We start from the raw sequence: 20,609 nt of genomic DNA on the forward strand, positions 1-20,609 counted from the left end.
AAGCTATTGCATGCTATGACTTCAAGCCACACCTCCGCCCGTCGGAGTTGGGAGCGTGAGGCTTTTTCGTTACGGAATTTCTCGATTCGGTCCCCGCGATAGAAGTTATGCAATAGCTTAAAAAGTTATAATTATGAATATTTTTTAAAGGATAAAATCACGATAAAATTATACATTCTTCGTGCATGATATAAATGTAGTGTTACGCCCTTAAATTACATTATAACGTAGTAGGATCTGTGCGTAGCTTAGATGCGTAGGATGCTTTAATCCGATATAATCTCTGTTCTTAAAAATAATATGTTAAACCAAAAAATGGTAGTAAATACGTAGTATGATGCCATAAGAATTTTGACTGTCTATTACACTTTCATTAAAATATAAACCACTGAACCAATTTTCATAAAAAAAAATTCTAGTTTGGAAATTGTACAGAGATAATAATAGATATATTATAATTATTAGTTATTACGTACCTTATACTCAAGAATGGATGAATGCACGCGAAAATGTAAATTGAACGAAAGCAACGGGTAGAAATTTAGGACGGAATAAAGTTAATAAACAATAATATCACAAAATATGGTCGTACATTCGTACATCAATATTTCTATGAAATTTCAGTACTTTTATATCTGTACTGTAATAATATAATATTATGATAGATGTCACTGGTAACATTGACATTGACACGCTGCAAACGTCATTTGTCAAAATTAATTCGTAATTCGGTGATCACGGCTAGGCTGATCTCAATGTATTGTTATTATTCTTTATCTATTTAGAATAGCACTAAAACTATGCTCATTATTTTCAGTTTAAGCTTAGTATAGTGATATATTTAAATAGGCAGTTATGAATGAATCGTCGACGATGTCCGGCGAGCCAGCGTCGAAAGGTGTGTTTTGTATTGTTGCCTAATCGTGATATTGCCTGCAGGAAATTGAGAAAATTTTCTGTTTCAAGTGGAGGGTGAAAGCGGAGGACCAGTGGACCAATCGAAGCGGGATCTGGAAGAGGAATTTAATATGCAAAGAGCGAAAATGAAAGAGTTATTCTTACAAAAGGAAGGTTCGTAAATCTCGATGTGTGTTGTTATTTGACTTTGAAGGCTTTGTATTTACTTATAGATTTTAAATTTAGTTTCTGCGAATAACAAATAAACCGAGGTTGTGGGCATTAAAATAAAGTCCGTGAATAGTTTTTTACTTGATATAAAAATAAAACGCATGTCATCCCTATTATCACATTACATGTTGGCCATTCTAATTTAATATACCTAAATCGCCTTGTGAATAATAATATTGAATATTCATACCAAAGATAACCAGCCAACACTGTACCTAATCTGGTTAATTCTTAATGATTTAAATATAAATCCTTACTGATGAAATAATTATTAAACTAAAAAAGATTTCACTCATTTAAGCTTTTCAATGTTATCTTTGAAAAACCTGAGTTTTACCTAATTTTTTTTAAATATAGTAGTAATTAGTTTATACTTGTTTTTATCAAACAATAACTTAACATAGTTAATAGTATAATGAATATGATCAAGTAATTATTGTTTTACATAATTGAATTAATTAATTTGCTATGGAATGATTAATGAATGAATGAATAAATTAATTTTTTGTTGTTACATTTTTTTAGTATTGCAAAATTGTATACCTATGTGGTTTGAATAACATAAAATATTGATATGTTATTGTTGCAAAAATAATTATGAGGTGTAGTTCAAACATATTCAATTATTGATCAATACAATCATGGTAGTCTGGAAAATTAATATTAATTTTGTTGCTTTGCCATATAATATTAGTATATGGCATGTCATTTTGACAGAGGGCCTTTCCATAATTGTTAAAATGCATATATTATTTGAATTTATCTAATAAAACTGTGCCCCACTTACATTCTTTTACCTTTTAAATTTATTTTTCGTAATTATATTTCCAGATGATCTCAGAAAGCTCCGCTTAGAGAAGGAGCAGCTGGACTCTGAAGTGCTGGGCCTGCGGGCGGAGCTGCAGCAGCTACAGACGCTCAGTGAGAACCAGAAGTCGGAAATACAGAGCTTGCAGATGTTAGTTAGTGGTGAGTAATTATATTTTGATTGAAACTGAATTGTTTAAAATTAACATTTATTGTAAGTATTCTTACAGACGAACGGCAAGTTGTGAACGGCAGAGGCTACTTTAGCTGTCGCCACCTGTCGACGGCAATAGCTGCCGTCTAGCATCTGCCGTTCACAACTTGCCGTTTGTCTGTTAGAACTCTAAAACATACTACTACTATGTTTTGTGTATGTTGTACTATATTATGCAGTCAAGTACTTCATACCTGCTTTTTTTTGATTGTACCTTCAGTGTCAAACTTGCTGCTGAGACATTTATTTAAATTTTGCAAATTATTGTTTTAACACGCTATACAACTTACCAAAAGTATTGACAATATATACTTTTTCAATGGATGTATATCACCATCTTTCTTTGTGCATTGTTAATTATTGAAAAACTCTATTATGAAACTTTTTCAAATAAAGAAACAATTATAAATTAAAAATTCATCATTAACACACATTTTGATTTAATAGAACCTACACTATGCCTACAACAACTAACACTAAATATGAAACAATAAATCTGGCATTGATTTGGTCCTAATTAACATTCCGTTATCAGTAATATTAATTAACAAGTTAACACTTTTTCCTCTCAGTTTTTATAAGCTTTTTGTTGTGTATAGTTTATAATAATGTTACCTACATTTTGCTGGTGGGGTCCACAAGGTACATATTTTGTATTATGTTTAAAACTAGCTGCTCCGCGCGGTTTCACCCCCGTGGCTCCACCCCTGTTGGTCGTAGCGTGATGATATATAGCCTATAACCTTCCTCGATAAATGGGCTATCTAACACCGAAAGAATTTTTCAAATCGGACCAGTAGTTCCCGAGATTAGCGCGTTCAAACAGACAAACAAACAAACGAACAAACTCTTCAGCTTTATAATATTAGTATAGATTTAAAATACTTTTAAATGAGTTTCTTGCTAGTTTACTGATACTTTCTACTATCCAACTAATATTATAAATGCGAAACTTTGTGAGTATGAACCGATGAACTGAACCGATTACAATGAAATTTAGCACTCATATAGAGGGTAACTTGGATTAACACATAAAGTAGGTTTATCTCGGAAAACCTACGGGAACGGGAACTATGCGGGTTTTCCTTTGAAAACGCGGGTGAAGCCGCGGGCGGAAAACTAGTTTATAATATTTAAGAGGGATTAGGATTTATGTGGCGATTTATTATCATATGGATAAGGTTTAAATTTTTTATAATAATTGTATAGATTGATTAACTTGTATAAATAATGTTCAAATTCCTCAGAAATATAAGCAACCTCTTTCTCTCACATAGGACAGATCTTGTACTAATTTAAGCATGTGACAGTGAAACTTCCTTTTATACAAATATGTTTCAAATTTGAATAAAGCAGAAGTATATCAATATCGTAAATATCTATACATACTAAATTACTAATATTATAAAGCTGAAGAGTTTGTTTGATTGTTTGTTTGTTTGAACGCGTTAATCTCGGGAACTACTGGTCCGATTTGAAAAATTCTTTCGGTGTTAGATAGCCCATTTATCGAGGAAGGCTATAGGCTATTTATGATCACGCTAAGACTAACAGGACCGGAGCAATGCGGGTGAAACCGCGGGGAACCGCTAGTAAAGTATATCCATATATTTGAAGCAGCAGCTATGTAGCAAAAAATTAGTTTACCCTTTTCACCCAATTATATACCTTAAGTCCATACAAATAAAGTCGACTTTTCAGAAACAATAGAAGCCTCGTCGTCCAGTATAGAGGAGGTCCGCCGTTTGCGCAACAAGAACCTTGAATTGGAACAACAGCTTGCGCAACTCAGATCTCAGCAGCAGGTACGTTCAACACAGTCGAGTGGCATGACAAGCGACATGTGTGCAATGCTTGAGTGAATTTTTTGTTATTTTTTGTGAAAAAATGTTTTGAAAATTGCACTGTGTGTACACTTCAGTACGTAACTTACATATGTAAAATATCAATGTAATAAAAATGTACCAATTAATAAAATATAGATAACATTAAAAAAAAGTACATTTTAGTTGAAAATATCACTGTAAGTTTGTAAATGTTTCGGTAAGCGCGTTTTAAAAAATTAAAAATATTTTCCGTAAAAATTTCTTAACTAGTTATCAGCACAATGTGTGATGTCTAAGTAGGTCTCCGTTCATTATCTCTCGTAGTCATTGATATTCAAGACAACTTTACAAATTTACACCACTTATCATTTAGGCAATTTACCAACTAAAAACAGTCTTTGCAATTATCTAGAGAATTTTTAATATGGACCTATTTCATATTTTTTTCTTCATTTTTTGTAGGTTCTATAAAAAAAATATGGGACAAAGAATAACTTAAGAACTTTCTCAAATACGTTCCATTAAAACTAACACATGCTTATTTTTGTATTAAATGCAATTTTCGATACTTTTTCTTATAACAATAACTAATTTTAGCAGCAATAACACAAGCTATGCATTAAAAGATAAATAAAATAAAAACTAAAGGTAAAACCATCCTAACGCTTATCTACTATCACTAAGCCCTTAACTGCATAATGTAATTCAAATTCATGAAAACCCATTGAGATAATATTACTACGTATGGAGGAGACACCACGAACAAAATCTGTGCGCCATTTTTTTGCTCTAAGTTTTAAAAATTATCATCTAGTTAGTGTGTGTTAGTTGAAAGTTATTCCTTTGCACTTTTCCGTATTATTTGTGCAGTATCGTAACACACACGAAGGCATATTTGATGCGTTTCACTTTAAAACAAATAAAAAATGAGCGTGCAGTTACGCCATATGGCGTATGTTGAGCGGAACATAAGTGATGAAGGCGGTGTCGTCTCCATTTGTATATCTAAATGTGAAAACCTAAATTAACTTTCCATACACAGTAAAGTGTGGTGTTTTATTTGACTATGTTTCAATAAGTTGCATTTGCTGAGTGTATGTCGTTTTACGTGAATGCGGGATATACCGTTTTGTGGGATTACTGCCAATTATTTTACGATTTGAATATTATCTTTTATTGGAGTTGTGATGTGTCGTAGGTTCTTTTCATTACCTTTAATTAGAATCAGATCAATTTTTATTTGGATATCTAGGCCGAAATGGTAAACATTTTTAACAATTATTTTGACTTAATTAAAAGTTTTGTCACTGAAGAAGGTCTATAAAATTTTGACCAATCGAAAAGCTTACAATGTTATTGATAAAATAAAACATCGGTATTAAATGTTTCACTTCTGATTTCTGACATACGTGTCAAGTTGTGCTTCTGCCTTTATTTGTGTTGTCACGTTTAAAAAGCTCCACTTCTACGATTTAAAAACAAAAGTATAGTATCTGCTATGGCAAGCGGCTCCCCGCTCGGTATATCCCGTACCTTCTCCCGGGTAAGTTGTCGCGTGTGGCAGGAGGTGTCGCTCGCGCCGGCGACGCTCGTGCGCACGCTCGCGAGGAAACTCGGCGCCGACACCGAGGACACGCCTACTAGGAAGGTAGGTGTATATAGAATAAAAATTAGCTGTTTCTTAAAAAAAGAAAAAAAAAACATTCATTTCAATACAACAATAACATTATTTATATGTACTAATATTATAAATGTGAAGATTTTGCTTGTTTGAACGCGCTAATCTCAGGAACTTCTAGTCCGATTTTAAAAATTATCTCTCATTATCTGAGGAAGGCTATATATCATCACGCTAAGGCCAAAAGATGTGGAGCAATGCGGGTGAAGCCGCGGAGCACAGCTAGTTATAAGATAAAAATGCGAAAGTAACTCTGTCTATCTGTCCCTTCTTCCATTGAACTGATTTGTATGAAATTTGTTGTGCTACGATATTATAGAAACATGTCAAACAAGCTTTTGCTTAATTTTTTTATTATAATTTTCTGTTAGTTTTGCATGATTTTGCGTTATTGCATCACCACGCTTCTGTCTTTTACTATTAAGAAAAAAATTGCTGTTGTACAGTCCTATAATAATGACTGAAATTAAGGTGACTTTTAACCCATCAGTACCCTTGCAGTATAGTATAATTTCATAATTTTTTTTAATCATTCATCTACCCTCATCATAATAAGTAATTTAAGCTTTTCTAGATTCTTTATTTAGATTCAGATTGTATTTAATTTTGCAAAATACCTATTTCCATCTCTGCCAATAATCACTTGACTAATTAATTTAATTTTTCCATTTACCCCTGTTGTTCTTTATTCATCTGGGTTTCTTTATAAGGGTAGAAGCTAATAATTATTATTAGTAAACATGCAATAAATATATTTTATAATAAGGTGCAAAATGTGGAAGATGGCGAACTGGTCCGCTCCATCATTCAGCCTATGGAAATGGAGATTGGTGCTCTAAAGAATAAACTCAGAGAGACTGATGCGAGGTTGCAAGAAGCCTTGGTATGTTATAATGATAATTAGGATAAGAAGAGTGCTCGAACTGATGTTTTAGATATTGCCAACTGCTTAAATCAGCCGTTTATTGAATGGCCTAGGCTCACTATTAAACTAATGGTGACATTGACAAAGAATGAATAATTTATTACTTCATTACATAGCTTTTTATTTGAGTTATTCACATAATATGAGCGTATCGTTGTCCATAATTTTACATCCAGTGTTGATGGGCTAGAATAAATATCTTTTCTTACAAAACTGCTCAAATAACTTCAATTTTAACAAAACTGGGTCTTGTCAGCCCCTTAATACAATAACTCGAGGCATAATTTTTGTAATATAGTATTTATATGAAATTGCGTGACAAAAAACTCAGTGTACGTGAAAATATTTCAGAAGTCAGCAGCTAATACAACTGTGGTCACAAGCAATACGACTGGAGATGCTAAAACAGATTCGGGTAAGTTTTTCGTCACCATGTGTGTCAGGACAATTATGATACAATTTTGAGTTTTTAATAACTGATCTCTTTAAATATTAAACATTTATAACGTGTCTTTTGATGCAGTAATAAAATGTATTCAAATGTCAATTGAACTTCTTTAATTATTATTTTATCAAATAAGTCCAACAAAACCCAACATACCATAGAAATTACCAATCTTAGGTGATTATAACATTGCCATGCATCACGCATTATGTTGCGTGTCAACGCACCTACGCGCGTACTTGCGGGAGTGTGGATCTGCATTATTATGCGGTTTAGTTACGCACTCACTAGTAGCGTTTTGTGGATTCACGGCGGCTCTGGCTCATTTCATTGAGCCTTTTTTGTTCTATTCGTCGAAAATTACGCAACGTACTATATAATAATCGTCTTAGACTTATTGAGTCTTCAACATGCCAATGGTTTCTAACATCTACGTTAGAAATTTATTTTTTGAAACCTCCGTGTAAATTTGGAGTTATATTAACGTTTAATTGATGTGAAATACCAGCATTTTGTTATGTTTATTTGTTAAAGAAAATAGCAGCAGATACTTTTATATGTATATTAGGTTTCCGCCCGCGGCTTCGCCCGCGCAGTCAAAGAAAAACCCGCATAGTTCCCGTTCCCGTTCCGTGGGATTTCCAGAATTGCGTCATTTTCGCGGGATAAAAAGTAGCCTATGTCCTTTCTCGGGTATCAAAATATCTGCATACCAAAAAATTTCATGAAAATTGGGTCCAGTAGTTTAGGCGTGATTGAGTAACAGACAGACAGAGTTACTTTCGCATTTATAATATTGAGTATGGATATGTATTAAAAAATAACGTTTAAACGCGATACGTTGCGTGGTGGCAGTCTGATAATCGTTTAAGATTTATCTATGAAGTCTTTAATCTCGTTGTTATTTGGAGTATACAGTAGAATGGACGCTAATCTTGTTCGAATTACGACCTAAGTAGAGGTTTATTTTTAAAAGATTTTTTTCATTGAATGGAATGGGTAGTTTTATTTGGTTGAGTTTTTTTTTTAATAAACCAGCAGCAGCGGAGAGCCAGCAAGCGGCGAGCGGCAGCGGCGTGTGCGACATGTGCGCGAACTACGAGCGGCAGCTGGTGGCGGAGCAGGCGCGCGCGCACGCGGCCGCAGAGCGCGCCGCACGGGACGAACACGCGCTCAGGCTGGTGGGGGACATACTATCAAATCAAATCATTTATTTATTTCTCTTATTCACAATCACATAAAATCTACATGCATACAAAATTATAAAATATTTATAAAAAAACAGTGTGTCTACTTATGTACACGCGTTAGAAGTTATACTTCTTTGGCGTATGGAAAGTATATATACTAGAATATACAACTTGAACATAGTTATCAGTTTTCATATCACCAAGAACTAACTTCATGCTGTTAAATTAAGGTGTCGGTGTGCGCGCACATCGTAAAAATTCACTCTCATCATTTTTCTCCATCGCGCCAAAAGAAGTATAACTTCAAAAACGTTTTGAGAGGTGTCAAGGGACACCTGGATGGAACGAAGTTACTAAAATAGCTGACTTGCTTTCTACGAGAGAGGGAGACAGACAGAGAAAAAGTGTCGTTAAAACTTTTCGTGAGAATTTTTTCCGTCTAGCTTTCACAAAGCGCGATAAGGAACTTCGTTCCAATTGTAAAAAAGGAGCGTGTGTGCCGAGCACACATGCAGAAGTGAAACCTCTTCGGCAAGACACCAAAGAAGTTTCGCCAATCGAAAAATATATCACAATCGTCGCCTTACTCCATGACGTGACGGTATTGCTATGACGCGATCTTGAAATTTTACTCTCAACACGCCTAAAGAAGTTTCACTTCAAAAAGTTTTTGGTAAAAATCTTACATTCCATATTTACGTTGTATGTTACAATTTATTAATATTGGCAATAAAATTATCACGAGACGTAATTTAAACTCGCGTTCTTCACATTACCGTGGCGACAAAAAATAGAATAAATATTATGATTGTAATATATTTTTTTAATCACCCCAAGTAGGACTTAGATCATTAAATTTCAATGCAATCTTTGTTTATAAGAAAAAAAGATTATTTTAAAACTACATATACCACTAACATTTATTTAGCGACTGATCGTTTGGCTGGGTTGGCCCTGCCTTCCAAGCCAGAGGTCGTGGGTTCGATTCCCACCCGGGGCAAATGTTTGTGTGATGAACATAGATGTTTGCTCTGTGTCTGGGTGTTGAATATCTATATAAGTATTTATTTAAAATTATATATGTATGTTTATCAGCCATCTGGTTACCATAACACAAGCTAAAGCTTAGTATGGGATCAGATCGTGCCGTGTGTGAAAATTGTCCAGAAATTTATTTATTTATCTCCCTCGCAGGCAACAGAAGAACTAGAAGGGGTCCGTTCCATCCACGACGAAACGATCCGAACCTGGCAAGCGGAAAGATCTGACAGTGGATCCCGAGTCACAGAACTTGCCAACGCGCTGAAGGAAGCGCACGAGCTGCTGCAGAACAGGTCTGCTGCTGCTGAAGAGGCTTCGCAGAGAGCGCTGGAACAGGTCACCACATTGACTGTAGATCGGGAAACCCTACAGAGAAAACTGGACAGGTCAGTTTGGAGTAGTAAGTTAAAGAGCTCTGGAACATATATTTCAGTGCCATGGAACAGGTTACCAAGTAAAAGAGCTGCTGCAGAACAGGTCTGCTGCTGCTGAAGAGGCTTCGCAGAGGGCACTGGAACAGGTCACTTGACCGCCATGGTCACCTTGACCGTGGATAAAGAGACGGAAACTGAACAGGTAATCCTTGGGCAAGAGGGAAGTTAGGGTCTTTAGGAGAAAGAATAAGTGTCCAAAGAAACGCTGCAGAAGTAATTGGGCCAGTAACTTCGAGTAAAGGTAAGTTAGGGCTTTGGGAATTACGCTGGGATAGGAGATAGTAATTCCAAGTTATAGTAGTTTTTCAGTTGAAAGTAACATGCTCTCTTTTGTGTTACAGTTTAGAGCGGGATAATGCGATGCTAATCGGCCAGTATACGAAAAAAGCGGCCGATATGCAGAATGAAATTATAAATCTACCTGATAACGCGATAGTAAGTAAAATATGGTTTTTTCACTTTCACTTGACCGAATAAACTTTGGGATTATCGTACTTTTTATTACAAATTAAAAATTTTTTTGAAGGAGTTACAAGAACAGTGTCTGCAGCTGCGCGAACAGCTGATCTTCTGCCAGCTCGGGCGCGAAGAAGCAGCAGCCAGTGAGCAGGAGCTGCGCAACCAGCTGCTCTCGCACGGAGCGCTGCTTCACCAGCAGGAGGCTGCTCTGGCCGCCAGCAGCACCGAGCTGCGGGAGTGCAGGTGACCTGCAGCTGGATACTTACTGTTGCAGCAGCTGCAAGTGAACAGGAGCTGCGCAACCAGCTGCTCTCGCACGGAGCGCTGCTTCACCAGCAGGAGGCTGCTCTGGCCGCCAGCAGCACCGAGCTGCGGGAGTGCAGGTGACCTGCAGCTGGATACTTACTGTTGCAGCAGCTGCAAGTGAACAGGAGCTGCGCAACCAGCTGCTCTCGCACGGAGCGCTGCTTCACCAGCAGGAGGCTGCTCTGGCCGCCAGCAGCACCGAGCTGCGGGAGTGCAGGTGACCTGCAGCTGGATACTTACTGTTGCAGCAGCTGCAAGTGAACAGGAGCTGCGCAACCAGCTGCTCTCGCACGGAGCGCTGCTTCACCAGCAGGAGGCTGCTCTGGCCGCCAGCAGCACCGAGCTGCGGGAGTGCAGGTGACCTGCAGCTGGATACTTACTGTACAGCAGCAGCCAGTGAAAAGGAGCTGCGGAACCAGCAGCTTTTTGAATAAATTTCTCATAAATAATAATTTCGTTCATAATTCGTACTCTAAAATATTTCTTCGAGATCAGCCGGATGTTAAAGATATTGTAAATGATTGGTTAAAATGTTGAATTTATTTCCTGCAGAGAGCAATTGGACCGGTTACAAACGGAACGAGAGCAAATGAAAGAGTTGGCGGACAAGCTGCGAGCTTCCACCGATATGATCGAGCAGTTGTTAGAAGACAAGGTAAATTAGAAGGAAAGAAAGGGAGACAGACGTTAAAAAACAATTAAAATAAAAACAAAATCAAATACATAAATAAAGACACAATAACATGCACGAACAAAAGCAGATAAATTTACATTTTAAAAAGAAGAATAAAACATTTCCTAAATAGTATAATCTAATCTAATCTCTGTAGCGTAGTATATATTGTCTCCTTAAAAATGTGCAATATTAAGTAGCTTTATTTTATCTGTGAATAATATACATGTGAATATACATAATAAAAAACAAAATAGGTCCCAGGCGAGAACCTTGGGAAACAACCCGAAATAATTAAAGTGGGATGCGATTTATAACAATATAACTTTTATTTTTTCTGTTGTCATACCACAAGACATATGGCATTAATGGATTATTGTACATTCTTGAGTATTACTCTCTAATATTTTTAAGTAACAACGACTGATCCACTATAGACTACAAGCCCGCATAGGAAAAAAATATGGGTCAAATGAACCACCAGGGGACATATTATCTAGAACGATAGAAGAGCATAAAATAATAAGATTCATCACTATGCCGTCACTTGTAAGCTGTCCAACTGAGTGCAGATGAGAATTGAAAAGTACAGGTAGACTCGGTAAATTTTGGTCATATATTTTTGTACGGCATTCTTAAACATCGATAGATTCATTAAAAATAATAAGAAACCGCTCAGTGCCGTACAAAAATGGTGGTCCACAAAGTCGGAATTTTTATTTAATTTCCGAGAGTTACCGGGGGTAAATTTGGTCATATGACCATGTACGGCATCTGTGTCATACTATGCCTATACTGCTTTTAATCCATTATTCCGCAACGCCGTACAAAAATCATGGGGACAAGGGGAAAAAATCGAGAGTTGTAATCCCCTCTCTTTCCCCACTCCAGGGGGTCATTTGACACAACACGAAATAAATTTATTTTTAAAGTATTTTATGCATAGATAATATTTTTTCATGTGCCGTACATTTTCGTTGGTTCAAAGGGGAAAAATCTGAAAAAGAAAAAAATCCATATAACGAAATGTTTGCTTTATATTTTGATAATAAAATATAAATATACATTAATATTAAGAAGCTCGAGGTGGTTAATTATCACCAGTCAGGTGGAATGGACTCCGTTAAATTGATGAACTAATAAAGAAGCTATGAACGAAAAGATGTGAATTATATGCAATCAGCCCATGAATACAGGTAAAGTCACAAGCAAATGCTAGTAATATATACATATTCAAAATGTACAAGTAAAGCGCTTTCAAATGATACCAAACACGGTATATTTATCTTAACTTTATTTCTATTCTGTATGTTTTCGCTAGAGGGCGCCACATTAGATTTTGTGAAACCCCATATAGCTTTTAGCTAGCTGGTCGCTGGTTATCCAGTGAACAATTCAGACGCTTCTAATGATATGTCATTTGTCGAATTCTGATAAGTAGTTTAGAAGTTACGAGGGAATAGATGAACATACATACATGACCTGTCAAAATCATAACCCTCCTTTTGCTTTGCCGTAGTTGGGTAAAAATATTTTAATGCCGTACTGTATCAAATGGCCATAAAGCACCCTTAAAATTGTAGCTTTCGTCGCTTTCATCAGCCTAAAAGATGTGGTCTGCACAAAAATGTACGGCATCGTTTTTTCCTAATTTATCTGTGTTAATACTATTTAAAACAACGAATAAAGTGTAGAAAACTATTATATTTCATTAATCTACGATTTTTAAACTTTTACAAAATTTCTGTTTTTGCATTTCTCTATAACTTTTTTTAGAACGGTTTCTTTTGAACGGCAATACTATACAACAATTGAATTTTACAATATCATGTTAAAAAAAAAGTTCCCGTACAGGGTCAAATGACCTTACAGCTCTTTATATCAAGAATTCGATGAAATTAAGATGATTATTGGTATACATTTAAAAGAACAATTATTTTTTGACGGCATTGCTTTTAATAGTACTTTTGAGTGCTAGATAATGTTTTGGAACCGAAGCCGTACTTAGTCAAATGACCCCCTGGAGTGGGAAAAGAGAGGGGATTGCAACTCTCGATTTTTTCCCCTTGTCCCCATGATTTTTGTACGGCGTTGCGGAATAATGGATTAAAAGCAGTATAGGCATAGTATGACACAGATGCCGTACATGGTCAAATGACCAAATTTACCCTCGGTAACTCTCGGAATTTAAATAAAAATTCCGACTTTGTGGACCACCATTTTTGTACGGCACTGAGCGGTTTCTTATTATTTTTAATGGATCTATCGATGGTTAAGAATGCCGTACAAAAATATATGACCAAAATTTACCGAGTCTACCTGTACTTTTCAATTCTCATCTGCACTCAGTTGGACAGCTTACAAGTGACGGCATAGTGATGAATCTTATTATTTTATGCTCTTCTATCGTTCTAGATATGTCCCCTGGTGGTTCATTTGACCCATATTTTTTTCCTATGCGGGCTTGTAGTCTACTATATCAAACGCCTTATAAAAATCTAAACAAATAAACAATAGCCTAATCTAGACACGCGGCAGCGTGTCAAGCCGAGTTCAAGCGAAGAGAACTGGCGAGCAGCAGCCGTGTGTATATTTACACGAACCATTTCGAGCCACTTTTCACCCCCTTATAACTCGAAAACTATTTAAGTTATATAAACCAAATTTGGTACATATCAAGAGGACCTCAAGATAAATAAGAACCTTAAATTTCATAAATACAGATTAAACAGTTGCGTAGATATTAATATCCAAAAATCGCAATTTTTAAGACTGACTGACTTATAGACATATACAAAACCTAACCCACTTCCAGATGACCTAGAAAGTTCAAATTTTGTAATCAACTAGGTAATAGTGAGTGTACAAAGGAAAAAATCAGAAAATACTGAATTTATTTGTATTTAATTTTTTTTTCAATGACATAAATTTTGTTTGTATGGAAAAATGGAAAAGTTTAAAAAAAAAGAAAATAGTATATTCACCTTACTAGTCTTAAAAAATAGATCAAAACTAATCAGTGGCCGAAAAAAATTTTGAAATCCATCATTAAATGACTGAGATATAGATTATTGAAGTTTACATATTTTAGGACGAAACATCTGTAGATTCGAAGCGCCTCTGACATCACACTCACTCGCGCTAGTATCGCTAGGGCGGATTACTTCGATTGCATGATTTCTTTATTCAAAACTGTTATTAAACGTAAAATAAAAGAAAATAGTAATAAAAACATTGCTCATACAGTTAAAAATAATATATAATTTTACATATTCACATTTATTTATTCTTTATTTATGAGTGTTTAGTTTAGTTTTAATTTCAGTGTAAATAAATAAATAAATAAATAAAATCTTTATTTTGCTTTAAACATGGTCTTCAATGGTGATACAATTATATTAATAAAGCACAAACATGTTTAGCCAATACAAGCATGCAAAAATAATTACCATAAATGGTGTAATGGAAGACGGCTACGTCGAAGGTCGAAATGATTTAATTTGCGTAATATTAATATGAGTGAAATATCTTTAGGCGCGTTTAGAGTAAAATTTCAAGATCGCGTCATGGCAATACAGTAACGTCATGGAGTAAGGCGACGATTCTTCTACAACGATCTTTGCATCTTGGTAATATTGTGTGTACAAATTCACGCTGGATGTTTAGAAAATCATGTAATCTTTTAAACAGAAAACGAGTTTAAAAAATTGCAGATAATGACGGGGCAATGTGCGCTGACATTCATAACATACAAGAAAATATAGAAAATAATACTAAACAAACCATACAGAGAAACCGCAAGAAAAAAAAAATCGTACATAAAAAGTATTATATTTATAAAGTAAATCAAATTTGCAGAGTAAGTTTCTGTACAAAAAGTAATGATATCCCACCAAAAACATAAATGTAAAAATTGGAGCCGAGTTCAATCGTTGACTTAATTTGCCAAAAAACGAAATGAGATCTAAATGTGTGCCAAGTTCTGCAGACAGTCCAGAAATTTATTTACAAAGATGTATTAAGTTCTTAGGTTGACTAAAAACTTAATTGTTTTAGTTTCCCTTAGAGAACAATGTTTATTCCAAAATATAACTTTTTTAATTTGAATAATATAATTATTTTCACAAAGCAAACAACTAATGACCTATTGAACCCCATAATTTGATGAGGCTAGTTTTACATACTGTTTATATTTTGTGAGGTTCTAAAAACTAGCCTCATCAAATTATGGGGTTCAATAGGTCATTAGTTGTTTGCTTTGTGAAAATAATTATATTATTCAAATTAAAAAAGTTATATTTTGGAATAAACATTGTTCTCTAAGGAAAAATAAAACAATTGAGTTTTCAGTCAACCTAAGAACTTAATACATCTTTGTAAATAAATTTCTGGACTGTCTGCAGAACTTGGCACACATTTAGATCTCATTTCGTTTTTTGGCAAATTAAGTCAACGATTGAACTCGGCTCCAATTTTTACATTTATGTTTTTGGTGGGATAAGTAATTACACGATAACAAGGAATGTACTGACTGACACTGACAACCTCCTCGCGATGTAATAACGTTGCAGTTTCATTAAATTTGTATTTTTTGCACTTCTAGCGACATAATAATGTTGTAAATTCATTAAAAATATATTTTTCTTTTCACACAAACAGAAGCGTCTCGCCAGCGAAGTGGCGGAGACGCGCAACCGCGTGTCCATTTTACAGCTCGAGCTCGACAACAGCGAGAAGGTGCAGCAGGACTTCGTGCGTCTCTCGCAGTCGCTGCAGGTACACACACACACACACACACACACAAACATAAATAACTACAACACGCACACATAACACACAAACATAAATAACAACATATACACACACACACACATACGCCATCTAGTTTGCGATAAGGAACTAAACGTAGACGGTATTGAACAAACATAAATAACTATGTACATATAAGCACACACAAAGACATAATACTCATACAAGTAGACAATCAGACAATCAATTGGGCACGTATTAATACATGTTTGCGCGTATTCATACTTACACACAGACACTAAAACACACTGACAAGCAAACACGCACATTACATGCACACGGACATAAAACACGCGAGTAACACGCACACTGATGAATATACACGTTCGTCACAAACACTTCGACAGTCAAAACCGCGCATCACGCACACTGATGAACAAACACGCACATTTATCTGTTGAAAGAACAAAAATAAACAAATGATAACACTAATACATTTCTGTAACTAGGTACAGCTACAACGCATCCGCGAGGCGGACACGGAAGTGCGGTGGCAGCACGACGAGGACGTCAACGAGTGTCCCTCGTGCCACGTGGCGCTGCCCAATAGCAAGAAGAAGGTAATTATTACTTGTATTTATTCATTTTATTGTATAAAATACATTTCTTTTTCGTTCTTTAAATAACTATCAAATTTTTTCCATGCATGCTTCGTATTGTCTCTTAGTTTTAAAAAATATCTATTATACGATGAATTGCTGTTTGCCAACCAAGTAAATAAGTTTCGCGTGAAAAATGAATGTACTTAATCACTAATAGAAACAAGAAATAAAGTAGGACCCAGTTGCGAACCTTGGAGAACACCAGAAATAGTTGGGATGCCTTTTGTAGCCATTATCGTAGTTAAACATCGTAACTTTTAACTATGGTGTCATATTATTTTCCAAACTTTTGGAAATATGACTTTTACTAATTACTAATGCTAATTAATGAATAAAAGTATGATTTTTTAAGGAACAGCAAATGATGTACTTTATCAAACGCCTTACTAAAATCTTAACAAAATAGAGATAGTTTTTAAACTAATAACAAGCGGTCTCAGTGGTTAATGATTATGAATGATTTGAAACCGACTTGAATTAAATAAGGTAATTTTTATAGCTTTTCTTCATTGCCTCATCGTATTTTGAGTGTTTTTATTTGTTATAACACGAATTTCTCCTTGTTGATATTTTGCTATAACCACAGTTCACATATAGTTCGCATTTTCGGTATTTTTGTTCAGTTCTGTCGGTTTCATCGCGCATGAATGACGTCTGTTGTGTGCAGGTGCACTGCCGGCACTGCGGGCGCATCTTCTGCAGCGCGTGTGTGGCGCACAGCGTGGCGAGCGGGCCCCGCGGGGCGCCCGCGCGGGTCTGTGCTGTGTGCCGCACGCTGCTGCAGCCCCACACCGCGCCCTACTTCAGCACCGCGCCCCCGCACTCGCCCGACTAGCGCCCCACCCCGCGCCCTTAATTGTATCGCGCCCTAAGAGCGGCCGTACACGGGCAGATCGAGCAGTCGTTCGTTGACTGCTCGAGCTGTCGCTACAAACCGCGCAGTTGACGGCTTGAAGCGGTCGCGACTGCTCGGCAGTGAATGAATTTCTATAGTTCACCGCGCGGTCGCGGCTTTAAGCCGTCGGCCTCAACTGCTTGAAGCGGTCCGTGTACGACCGCCCTAAGACTCGCCCTGTACCCTAGAGTAAGTTTTAGGGCAACAAAACACATTGCGTCTCCACACCCTGAACTCTACCTGAATATTCCGACCACAATGTAAATGTGGAATCTAGTGCGTTTAAAACTGGCATTTTGCACTCTATGTCAGGAAGTTCAAATTCCGAAAGATCAAGGGTCCGGTCAACACATCGCCATACTAGATCTCTTTCATCAGCATAAGTGATATTATTAAATGGCATTATCTATTAAAACATTTTGCGGTGCACCCCCTGCTCCAAATTTCTTGAACTGCAAATAAACATCATATTACGATATTTTTTCCAATAAATGTTTTTCTGATCGTACCAAACAAACGCTAATCTCATCCATCAACTTTACAAGTTATAAGGTGTTCTAAAGGTAACTTCTATGATAGTGTAGTTCTTATTGATAGCTAAATGATACTGTGAGCGTCCACTGTGGTGCTGTGATGGAAACAAACGTATGTAAATTGTACAAATACGAGCATATAAATTGGTAAATTTTATTTATATAACGTATTTTGTTCGCAATGTGATGTTGCACTCGTTTTATGCAAACCTTATTAAAATATAGATAAAAAAAGCTGTGTATTTTATTTCAATGTTACGTTATAATTAATTTCTTACGTTTTTAAAACTACTGATGAAATTATTTGTGAAAACGGACGCTTATGAAAAATTAAATACGGTATAACATCTTTGCTCAGTCAGTGGACGGTCAATTAGATTGACTAGGTAAGCGGATATTTGTATATAGTTATACTTATGTAGATAGTTGTAATCAAATACGTTATATTGTTAAATTGTTTAATTGAGAATGAAATGTATTTATTTATATTGTATTTCATTCGTATGCGATCCTTGGTATTATTTATGTTTGTACGAAATAAATTGTCTATTAAAATGTTGCTTTTTATTATTTTGCGTCCCTTTTTTTCTGGCTCGCTCTGTATTTTTGATGTAAAGAGATATTTAAGTAAATATTGATGAGCTTGGTTGAAGAAGTTTAATTTTGGGTTTAAGCAAAGAATATTAGCAGAAATAATAAAATCAAAGACTCATTATTCTATTGTGTTGATCACAAAAAATGGTAATCTTCAATTTAGCTTTTTATTCTGTTTTAAGCCCAAAATTAAACATTTAAAATTATAATAACATATTGATTCAAATCATATATTGCATTGACCAAGGGAGTTATGTGCTAATGTTAGTTTAGAATTGGATCGAGAACAATGTGCAGTGAACTGTCTCTAAATATGTAAATTCGATGAAATAAAATACGTTTTGTTATATTTCTATTGTTATTATTTACCCTATACCACACCCCGGACACTCCATACAAATGTGTGTGTTAACGCTATGGTTGGCACATTTGTGACTAACGTAAAAAAAAATCGCGTTTTTCTGCTGAAATACATCCGTAAACAGCACAATATCACCATTTTCTACGAAAAACGATAATCACAAATCCAAAATAATAAAATTACTTTATGTCAATTTGATTAATGTTGTCAATCTTCGTTGCGTATCGTCCTTGCAGAAAAATGCGGACCATTTAAAGGCTGATCGTGCGTGATCAATTCGCACAAAAAATTCAAAAATTCGCACGTGTTGTTATTTGTTTTTTATTATTATTTTAATTAGGACAATGCCAATAATAGTTTCAAAATGAAAAATGCGCTGCGCTGCGCTTCGCCATATAAGCGCTCTCAAACTGTATTCATTATTACATATTAGGTATATCTTTTCGGTTGAAAACAGAATTCAACTTACAAAAAACAAACGAATTTTTTTCGCAGTGCAGACTAGACACAATTTTTAGAGCGGAATTTAATACTCGACAAAAAAAAAACCCGCGCAGTGAAAAACCGCTGTGCGGACACAGCATAACAGTGAGATTTTAGTCGTAAATTTTTAGTAAATTGAGAAATACTGTATTTTGATTACATACAAATTTTTAAATGAAATTATTGTTCATATATGATGTCAAAGTTATAATAATCAAGTTTACTTCTTACATTCTTCTATGTAATTATTTTTTAATTTGTGTGTTTTTAAGTTTATTTTGTGTATTTTTATTTGGAAGTAGTTCAGTGTAGATAGTTTGTGAGTAGTAAATAAAAGTCAATATTGTAAGAAAGATATTTTATTGTAAATAAAACAGATCGATACAAATCTTCGTGTTTCATTACAATGCCTTAACACTAGACTTAACTAAACTTACAATAACAATTATCTCTTTGCCAACGTTTTTACGTAATTATGAAAAAGTTAACACACAAGATTTATTGTAACAAAAATATATGACATGGATATAGTTCAAAAGAGTCAGTACAGTCATTTTTCAACAAAAAAATAATTCAACTTCTTACTTCATTATATAAATGAATCGCTACAATACGTTGCTTATTACAAACGTAAATTAGGGCCGATTTTTCAATGCTTGGATAAAACTTATTCATCGAATAACGTAACTACCATTTCAAAAATGTATTCTAATTGTCCGCATTTGACAGTTTACGGGTGACATTTTAAAATGTTCTTTTTAAGACCCGAAATTTTGTGGGTCATTTGTAACAGGATGGCGGTTCTATAGGGGTCTTGGTACGCAATGACAAAAAGAAAAATGATGGTCAGAACGCTGATACCGGATACCTTAAGATACTATAACGTTTTATATTAGAGAATCTTTACATAAAATATTATAGTATCTTCACCGTGTGTGACGCGCTTAATGCTTTTAGTTGACGGATGAATTTTAATCAAGAATTGAAAAATCGGCCCTTATGTCGTACAAAATATTCATCAAATAAATATTTTTGACAGCTATAAATTCACGATTTTTTTTAACTTAAGTAAACAAAAACTTTTAAAATGCCAAAAAAATCTTGTTTATTTGCACAAAAAAAACAAAAATAATTAGATTAAATGAGGAATCTAAACGTCAATTAGTATTCCCGAGTTCATATACCTTAACTAAAAACTTAAAATTC

The 20,609-nt window shown here is 35.1% G+C and overlaps 1 protein-coding gene across 1 annotated transcript; it reads left to right on the forward strand.

Annotated features, from left to right (window-relative positions):
- The first annotated feature begins 712 nt into the window (after window positions 1-712).
- Window positions 713-18,908, forward strand: LOC123696507 (rab GTPase-binding effector protein 1). The gene is made up of 15 exons (XM_045642710.1): window positions 713-898; window positions 967-1,071; window positions 1,960-2,097; window positions 3,851-3,954; window positions 5,540-5,623; window positions 6,420-6,536; window positions 6,930-6,993; window positions 8,062-8,204; window positions 9,408-9,640; window positions 10,030-10,123; window positions 10,215-10,390; window positions 11,006-11,108; window positions 15,786-15,902; window positions 16,385-16,495; window positions 17,205-18,908. The coding sequence occupies exons 1-15, from the start codon at window positions 856-858 to the stop codon at window positions 17,370-17,372; spliced, it is 1,800 nt and encodes a 599-aa protein (XP_045498666.1). The 5' UTR covers window positions 713-855; the 3' UTR covers window positions 17,373-18,908.
- Window positions 18,909-20,609: the final 1,701 nt, after the last annotated feature.

This window comes from Colias croceus, chromosome 12 (genome assembly GCF_905220415.1).
Source record: "Colias croceus chromosome 12, ilColCroc2.1".
Taxonomy (NCBI): domain Eukaryota; kingdom Metazoa; phylum Arthropoda; class Insecta; order Lepidoptera; family Pieridae; genus Colias; species Colias croceus.

Coding starts and splice junctions, on each gene's coding strand:
- LOC123696507 (XM_045642710.1), top strand. CDS start 856: ATGAATGAATCGTCGACGATGTCCGGCGAGCCAGCGTCGAAAG. Junction 3,955..5,539: donor AACTCAGATCTCAGCAGCAG/GTACGTTCAACA, acceptor CGCGTGTGGCAG/GAGGTGTCGCTCGCGCCGGC. Junction 8,205..9,407: donor ACGAACACGCGCTCAGGCTG/GTGGGGGACATA, acceptor TCTCCCTCGCAG/GCAACAGAAGAACTAGAAGG.